Here is a 9,586-nt window from a genome sequence, read left to right on the forward strand (position 1 = left end):
TCAAACTGTTCCTGATTTGAGGCCTGATCTGTAGTTAGTTTGGACCATGAGCATCACAATTTAACTGTAGTCATAAGAGATGAATCCTAATCTTTATTATAGGTCTTATTTTTCCCAACATAGTAATCTCTGGACTTTCTGTTCAGCTCATCCTGCTGTCACAGTTAATGACTTGACAGCAACATAAATTCTCTTTAACACGTGGAATGATGGAACATTATAAACCAACTGCAGCAGCTCCGACTGTTTCTGCCCCCATCTCTCACGTCAGCCATCTGATGGCTGAACACATGTAAAATGCAACAATATTCTGCTGTAATCATTGTTCCTTTGCACTGGGACTTTGCCAAGGGGGATTTGAGTGGTTATCAGTACATAATGGTGAATTACAGTAGGATTATTGTGTCCCTTGCTGCCTAAGCTCTCTCAGCATAACCACAGTCTAATCAGTTCTCAGACATAAGGGGAAGACCGAGACCCTGGAATCATCTGACAGCAGCACTGACTAAGGCAAAAGTTACCACAGTGGTTGAATGCATTTTCAGATTTTGGAAATAAAATGAAAATAATTTCCTTACTCAAAACTACTTTAAGTCGATGTGCTTGTTGCATGAATATCAGTGAAATGTCAGTGCTGCCATCTGCTGGTGGTAATTCACCCCTGCATCGTCCATTGCTGTGCACTACTCACGTTTGAGGGAGCATAAATAAGTCTTTTTCCTCATCAGAACCATCGAGTATCAACTTACTTATTTGGTCTCCATGCCATTGTAGTTGTGGTTGGGGATGCCAGCCTGGTACGTAGCAGCTTGTCGTGCCAACGTAAAGAGCGGTGCCATCATGTCAGCGCTGTCTGATACGGAAATCCAGAGAGAGATTGGCATCAGTAACCCACTGCACCGCCTGAAACTTCGCTTAGCCATTCAGGAGATGGTGTCCCTCACCAGCCCCTCCGCCCCACCCACATCCAGAACCGTGAGTACACACACACACACACACACGCAGAGTGGGAGTACCATACTGCGCATATATTCCATCATACACTGACTGTAATTGCTGCAGTTGATATCCATCTCAGTATTTTTACCAGGTAACACATGGGCCAGATTTTGATTTTGATACAAGGACACAGCTAAAATAGTCAGCGCAACCTGAAGTGTTTCCCAGCACTTCACCATGTTCAGCCTCGTTTTCATACTGAGCTGTTTTTGTGCTCTTGGCTGTTTCAGTGTGTGTGTTGTCATGGTGATTTAATTTTTTAAATTATTATTTTTAATGCTTTTATTGCTTTGACTACGGACTCACGAAGGTACATATGTTACACACTCACTGCGTAAGAGAGATGGGCAGGCAGGTGTGCATGTGCTGCTCAGGTCTGATTTCCCGTCTGTGTAGATGGGGAGTAGAGAAGATTTCCCCTGGACACTGAGAAAATGGCTCCATATATGCCTGTTTCAGCCCCATGGCTTTCATTCAGCTCCATGACCACCTTGTACATGTGTGGTATCTCTAAGTGTGCTATCGGGGGGGGGGGGGGGGGGGGGGGGGATTCAGTCGTTTTAATTGACCTTTTAACTTTTAATTGATATTTAAATTTAAGGCGGGCTGTTTGATGACAGCAAGTTCACTTAGATACACACAACCATGTTGTTTTTCAGCACACACTGGTCCTGAATAGAATCAGCTGACAAAATCAGCTGACTCTGTCCACACTGGGTTTGAGTGGTGCATACAGGCCGGGGTGGGTGTGGCGACTTTTTTGCATTCATGCCTTAATCAGTACATTTAACAGTGCACAGTCCTCATTCACCTCTGTCAAAATGCTACTGAGCTCTTACTCTGCCAGCCCACCTGTCTGTCTTGAGCATAAGAGCCATAAATATTTCATAACACATTCCTGAACTTGAGAAGAGTAGTCAGAAAGCCTTACTTTCTAACTTTGACTTAGACTGTGGGTTAAGTATTTCAGGGCTCATAAAAGTGTTAAATCAGGAGAACATTAGCATAACCAAGGCCAAGAGAACAAACTGCTAGATATTCAGTGAATCAGAAATGAAGTCAAGAGATCGTAAGAGTGTGGTTTATTTGGGATATCCTGGTTTATGAATAAGTACTCACCCATATATTGTACTAATCCAGCACTGCACTTGCTTCTCATGCATGTTGTAAATGTGAGACCTCTGATGCCTTTGCCATGTGTGTGTTTGTGTGTGTCCAACATGTGTGCTGGTGCCGTGTCGTGCTGTTTAAGCCTTCTACCCAAAGAAGGTGGGGCTTGCTCATTATCTGACTGTGATGCTGTAACACTATTGGCTTACAGTGGTGCTGCTCTTCTTCTTTAACACTGCTTGCCCCTCCTGGTGTGACGGATGGCTGCTGTTTCTCATGGGCCTGCCCACTTAGCCATCAGGCAATGTTTGGGTGACCCACGAGGAAATGGAGACTTTGGCAGCCCCCTCAAAAACGGTCAGTTCCTTCTCTTTGTCTGTCTGTCTGTCTGTCTGTCTGTCTGTCTGTCTCGTCCCCTTCTTCAGCCATCTTTGATGTGATATAAAAGTGTCTGTCCAGGCCTGTCCTCTGGTGATCGTTGTTTGCTTGCAGTTGAGAGCATGTGGCTACTGTGTTGCTGTAGATTGTGAGATTAATTGAATATTGTAACCAAAGACTCTGATGAATCAGTAGAACAGACAAGGTCTGAAGTTAAGCAACATCGTCTCAGGTTGTTTACAAACCAGAATAGTAAGCGTAACAGAGCTGCTGATACAGAAATGAATATATCAGCATTAAGAAACCTGAGCAAAATGATACAACATCTGATGTCTTAATGGTCAAAATGCACACGGTAAAAGGATTTAAACTGCCATCAGTATAGAGCAGGGCTATATTGTATTATGGTGTTCAGAGTCTGCTATGATGATAGTCTGTAAGGCCAGACACAGTAGCATTGATATCTTGTACTTGGGAGCCTGGCACTGATTAAACCAGAGCTCTCTGACAATCATGAGCAAATGGGGCAGGATTGGTCTAATGTGCCAAAGTCATCTCCAAAGCAAATGTAATCTGTCAGAGAGGAAACAGGAGAATGAGACGTACCTCATTACACCCACAGGAGGGCTTTTCCTCTGCCAGAAACCTCTGAGCAATCAGCCTCTGCAGTGGCCTCTTATTTTACACCACACACACACACACACACACACACACACAAATGCTGCACAGGAACCCAGGAAGAACTAATTAAGAATTTTACAGCATGCTAGTATGGAAAATTAATGGTGAAAATTTATGATTCTAATTTCATGGTCTGTATCATCAAAAAAGTGGGGCATTTATGTTGCATTGTGTCTCTGTTTAAGGATGCATGTCCTTATAGTGGTTTCTACATGAGTGTATGTCTGTGAATATCGTGTAGATTACAGATATACATCTGTGTCTCTATGTGTGTTGACTGTCGTGTACAACTATATATTTAAATTCATGTATTATTCAGACCGTGCCAGAATTTCATTCAGTTGTATTCAAAGTTCGAAATGTCTTTCTTGAGGAAAGTGGAAAGTACATTTAAGAATGATGGAAGAACTTGGAACTCATACCAACTCTGCAAGTATATTTTTAAGTGAGCTCTGCTGTGTAGTGAGTAGTGTGCTGTGGTATATGTGGTATGCGTGCTTGTTTGTTCTATACAAAACAAAAACACTGACGCTGTTCCTCTTTTCCACCACTGGCATGTACCACCAGAAGTCTGAGTCAGAGGAAGGAAGCTGGTCCCAGGTAAGAGAGCTCTGTCTAAATATAGACTGACTGAAACCGTTGGATCCTGTTTTCAGCCGTGTTTAGTTTATGTCTATAGCAGAGACACAAGGCTCCATGGCAGAGACATGGAATTACTTTCTACTTGTATGAAATAAACAACAGCATAAATAAATAAGGGAGGATGCTGAGCTGGGTGGAAGGTGTTAGGGGACAAAGAGCGAGACAGCTGTTTATTCCTGTTTAATTCTTAATAACACAACAAAGGATATCTGTCATATTTGGCATTTCTATTGCATGTGGGACAAAACAGGTTCCAGAAGCTTGTGCTCTTTGTCACTGGGACAGTACACTGCAGAGTCATTCAGTGCTGGACCTTGAATCCAAATTCAGCCCTGTTTTTTCTAACGACACAATTAACAGAACTGTTGTTAATTAAATAAATAGAGATGCTTGGCCAGGTGACTTCACACCTGGTAAAGGAAAGTAAAAGGAAAGGTAGAAAAATCTGCAATGCCCAGGTCTCAAAGGCTGTGAGTTGAACTGGCCCAGTATGGAATTTTATAGTGACTGCATATTACACATTCAGAGTCTGTTAATTATTCATTCATACAGGCAAAATGAAGTGACGGGTCATCACAGTTTGTAATTATGATGCAATTTAAGAAAGAAATTCAACAAAAGGAATCATATAACTTGCAGTCAAAAGCATTCGGAAGATATCCAGTTGATCTCATAAATGTTGTGCCATGCAACTTGAAATCAACTGCTATTAAATGTCTCTGCAGTGTGCTGCAGTAGATATGCACATGTCATATGATAACATTAATGACTGAGTTCCCCTGTGCTTCCCTAGACCCTAGCATATGGAGATATGAACCATGAGTGGATAGGGAACGAGTGGCTGCCCAGTCTAGGTCTACCTCAGTACCGCAGCTACTTCATGGAGTGCCTGGTGGATGCACGTATGCTGGACCACTTGACCAAAAAGGACCTGAGGGTGCACCTCAAAATGGTGGACAGTTTCCATCGGTAAAAACTGGCTAGAATGAGAAACAAAAACTGTAGTCTGTCACCCAAAGCAAGACACTTATACATGTTCCATTATCAAATCTCCTCAACATATACCCTCCACAGCCTGTCTGGGCTTCATTTTCTCATGCCACTTCACCACCACTACATGTATATGGAGTCATTTCGCACCAACAATATTAATCATTTTTTTTCCTCACAGTCACTGATTAACTAAGGTTAACAAGGTTAGTTCCTGATGAAAAACTGAAGGGTATTTCTTTGACACACGTCTACAGGACAAGTCTACAGTATGGAATCATGTGTCTAAAGAAGCTGAACTATGACAGGAAAGAGCTGGAAAGACGCAGAGAACAAAGCCAACACGAGATGAGAGGTATAGCTTTAAGCACTGCCTAACTAATGTCAACCTCACAGCACAGTTTACACATGACAGATTGGAGTAAAGAGTAAAAAAAAAAGACATTTCAAAATCAGTTTTGTTGTTCGCAGTCATTTGAAGTGCTACTGTCTTATGTTTCACGTCCAAAATTGGCCAGCGGAGCTACCAATTCTAGATCAAAACTAATCTGTGGTTGGACAATATGAACTAAAGTGCACTTCCAAAGAGCTTACCAGAGATCATGTAATTACATATAACAATTCTACAATCTGTGTGTTTGTTGCCAGATGTGTTGGTGTGGAGTAACGAACGGGTGATTCGCTGGGTTCAGAGCATTGGTCTGCGTGACTACGCCAACATCCTTTTGGAAAGTGGTGTTCACGGAGCCCTCATAGCTCTTGATGACAACTTTGACTATAGCAGTCTGGCTTTGCTCCTCCAGATCCCCAATCAAAACACTCAGGTCAGCACACGATCAAAATTACACACACCATGACATGCAGGTCAACGCAAAATTTGACTCAAGACTTATATTTTAGTATGCTTTCCAAAACTCAAAGATGAACACAGATTCTGCATTGGACTCAAGCATTTTACCTGCACATGTATTAAAGACATCTTCCAGTGGTGTTTGTACGGATTTGTATTCTCAGTCTCAGGGTTTTGAAAATGCTTACAAAAGTCAATCAGCTTGGTCAAATCACACATGAAATGCACATGATCTTTGGTAGAGAGACTAAAATGTGAAATAACTAAGGCAGCCAGTGTGAGTCAGTCCCTGACAAACTTTGTACATACTATAAACAGCTCTCGCAGTACAGCCTCAACAATAGATAGATATAAATGGCCTCTGTCTCATCAGACTGCTGTCTCCACAGGCACGACAGATTCTGGAGAGAGAATACAACAACCTACTGGCACTAGGCACAGAGAGACGACTGGATGAGGTAAGACCCCCCCCCCCCAAACCTCTCTCAGCTTTTAACCTGAGTGAAGGGACAGAAACTTGAACTATATTCATATTAAACATTTCAAAATTGTTTACTGCTAGTACAAACTCCTTTAGAAGTGTTTGGTTTAGTTTGGTTCTCTTGATCACAAACAAAAAGTTCCACTGAGGTAACTTCTTGTAACTTTTTCTATTAGAGAGAGATATTTAGCATCAAGAAATTTATATACAAGTATCAATTAAAAATAGAAAAAGAAACAAAATACACTAGGTCACTCTCTTACACCTGGTGTTTGTGTCTGTAATACATTATTATGAGAAGGACTTCCGTGGGCCCTCGTGGAGGAGGCAGTTCCCCCCACGAGATGTCCATGGTATCAGCATGATGCCCGGCTCAGCTGAGACACTGCCTGCCGGCTTCCGCCTCACCACCACCTCTGGCCACTCACGCAGGCTGCCACCAGAGGGTGAGTGTTCCTCTGTCTTCTCCTCACCCACATATTTGTACACATAACACAACACATCTGCACACACAAGCATGCACACACACAATGATTAGGCTCTCAGGACATGGAGTGAATTTTAATGAAAGAAACCTATAGCATTCTAGATGTGATTTTATGAAAACTGTTGGGTGGATATGTGGTTAAAACTGATCTGGGACATTGTATACCATACATGCTATGCCTTATGTTTATGCACAGTTAAACAGAAGAGTGAAACTCTCTCTGACTTAACACATCTGTTAGCTTTGTCTGGTGGGCCCCTGTCCACTCTCTCACATACACAAACACACTGACCCAATGTCTCTGTTGTTCTCTTTAACCTGTGGACTGCTGCACTGCAGTTGTGTATGAGGTGTTGGACGACAGTCCTGACGACATGTATTTGGACTGGTTTCAAGGTCAGGTATAATAGAGCCTTTGGCCCATGTGGCATTCCCCAAACCCCTGATTTCTGCAGTCTCTCTCCCTCAGTGTACCTCCTCTCTATGGTCTCTGTCATCTGTCCTCTCCTCTCTATGGGCCTCCTGTTTTAATGAGATGTAGGCCATTCAGAAAGGTTCATGAGATTAATATAGAGCTCTGCCCAACCTAGAACCATATGGTCAAGTAAGGTTACAGTCGAACCGTTAAGATTAGTGAAAGTCAACTGAAAATGTCTGGTCAAATGTGCATTAAGAACATACGGCTGCACTTAAAATAAAGAAACAGCCTGGTTATCTAAGGCAAGGCTATTCAACTGTGGACCTCAAATTCAGACATCCTGCTGGGTTTTGTTTGCTACCACAGTATACCACCGAGGAGTGTACAGAATAACTTGTCATATAGTGTTGAGTTTTAAATTACAATACCATGACAAAAGCCAGCAGCACTTCTAGTTTTGGAGACCAGAGATGGATAGCCTTGGGGTAGGCAGGCTTTCTCTGGAGAGTTGACTGTACTTAGGCAGGACTTTGTCCTAGCCCTAGAGTGACACATCTTAATATATCTAAAATTCAGAATCTTGTTTAGCTGAATCAAGTATGTTTGCGTAGGGTTAGGTATGTCAGGTTAAAGCAGAAGTCTGCATACCTTGCAGCACCTTCAGGAAGAGGGTTGCCTACCCGCTAATATACAGCTCAAACAGGATTAGACTGTTTGCAAACTGCAGTACAGGTTACCTGCTGTGACAATCCAAACAGTTGTTTAAATCCTCTTCCCACTATTAAAAGAGAACACTAGTCAACATGATGATCTGCACTTGTATTTGTACAGTGTAGATTCTGAGATCAAACACACCAAGTAAGCACCTTCTTATCCTTGTTAGGTTTTTTTTAGACCACATATTTAATTGAAGTGTTTGACTGGTGTCCTTCTTTAATATCTTGTCCTGAGTGTTACTGGACTGGCTTGTTGTGCTCATTATATCTGTAGTCCCTGTTTGAAGATTAACATGTTGCCAGCAGAGGCCTGGTTCATTAGAAATGGATCCTGGCATTGGCGCTGAGTAAACAGCATATCCTGGCTTTGCTGGTTGAGTGACTTTTACACTAACCCTACATGTGGTGCAGTACATGTATTAACTGTGTGTGTTCGTGTGTGAATGTATACAAGAGATCCACTGATTTCAGCCCATTGGTGGGGGGGTTGCCTGGTAGAACAATAAGTGATGATCTGTCTCCTCCTGCAGTTGGTCCATCAGCAGTGCAGCGACTGGACAGCTCCACTGTGAGGACTTACTCCTGCTGAGGCTTAGAGGCAAGAGAGAGACTCTGAGCTGTGAGTAAATGCATGCAAGCATGCACCAGGGGGTGTAGTGGTTTACTACCACAATTTATTGTGCAAATTAATACCATCTTCAGTAATGATAATAATGGATCAAATCATTTTAATACTCTCTGATTACTCTCAGTCCATTTAAAGTTACATTCAGGAAATGCAATCTGTTTTCTCCACATCCATTTGATACATTTGGCTATTGGGTATTTCCCCCACTAATTCTTCTTTCTGTCTCTTTAGTTCATCCAAACAGAGTCTTACCTTGAGGTTCTGGGAGGAATGGGTCAATTGGCCAGGAACACAGTTGTGATGAGATGCACTGCCAAGAGGAGCCCCTGGGAGGGAGGGGCCAGCGTGGGGGCAGCTAGCCAAACTGCTCTCTCGTTGCACTTACAAGCCAAGTCCACTGAACAGGGCACCAGTTGCAGGGTGCTAAGCAGTTACCTGCAGGCTAAACCTGCTCTTTGCCGTTTCTACCTTTTACATGTACCATAACTTGTTGAGCATATGTACTGTGTATTTCTTCTACAGGAGATGTGTAGGTTATCTGTAAATTAATATAAATATGCCGTTTTTTATTTATATACACATCTGTATAAAAAAAAAGAACAAAAAATACAAGACATATTCAAGAGTTTGTGCAGATAACATCCCCAATGTTATGGTTAAACAGTGCTGCTCTTTGAACTATCCTCGTACCCAAAAGACCATTTTGTACATGTTAATTTCTTTAGTTTTTCCCCCCTTTGCACCCTGTTATTCTGGTAAGGGCGTGGCAATCTTAATCTGGGAACTGCCCCACTCAGCTGTAAACCCCACCCATCCAAGAGTGGTATTCAGCCTCCTCACCATCAATTTCAGAGCCATCTGACTGCCCAGACAGTAGGACTTTTAACACAGGCAGGCTGACCGAAGGTGAACCGAGAGGCCAACAATGCCGACACCACGAGCACTTCTGAGAGAGACATTCAACTAGTACTTTCAATCTCAGAGCACATATAATTTGGGTCACTCTCTGGTGCCCATACAGGAAGGCTTTGATCCCAGCAGTCCCAGTAATGACTACAGCTGAGACCAGAACACATCCTCTCATTCCATGGTCACAATCAACCGAGGGGGTTATTTTGTGCTGAAGAGTCCAATCCTGCCCAATCAAGCAGAGCAGGAGAAATAACTGAAACACAGGCTGCTTTACTCCTAGTGAACGTAGAGTGT

At 42.6% G+C, this 9,586-nt stretch overlaps 1 protein-coding gene across 1 annotated transcript in view; it reads left to right on the plus strand.

The window, feature by feature from the left end:
• Positions 1-8,665, plus strand: part of ppfia2 (PTPRF interacting protein alpha 2) — a 104,824-nt gene extending 96,159 nt beyond the window's left edge. Inside the window, exons 22-31 of the mRNA XM_030771300.1 lie at positions 775-975; positions 2,404-2,466; positions 3,736-3,768; positions 4,604-4,779; positions 5,058-5,155; positions 5,449-5,624; positions 6,040-6,108; positions 6,430-6,577; positions 8,283-8,371; positions 8,612-8,665. Coding sequence (XP_030627160.1) covers positions 775-975; positions 2,404-2,466; positions 3,736-3,768; positions 4,604-4,779; positions 5,058-5,155; positions 5,449-5,624; positions 6,040-6,108; positions 6,430-6,577; positions 8,283-8,341 — 1,023 coding nt within the window. The 3' untranslated portion in view covers positions 8,342-8,371; positions 8,612-8,665. The remainder of the gene's footprint in view (positions 1-774; positions 976-2,403; positions 2,467-3,735; positions 3,769-4,603; positions 4,780-5,057; positions 5,156-5,448; positions 5,625-6,039; positions 6,109-6,429; positions 6,578-8,282; positions 8,372-8,611) is intronic.
• Positions 8,666-9,586: the final 921 nt, after the last annotated feature.

The sequence above is a fragment of the Chanos chanos genome, chromosome 1 (assembly GCF_902362185.1).
Source record: "Chanos chanos chromosome 1, fChaCha1.1, whole genome shotgun sequence".
Taxonomy (NCBI): Eukaryota; Metazoa; Chordata; class Actinopteri; order Gonorynchiformes; family Chanidae; genus Chanos; species Chanos chanos.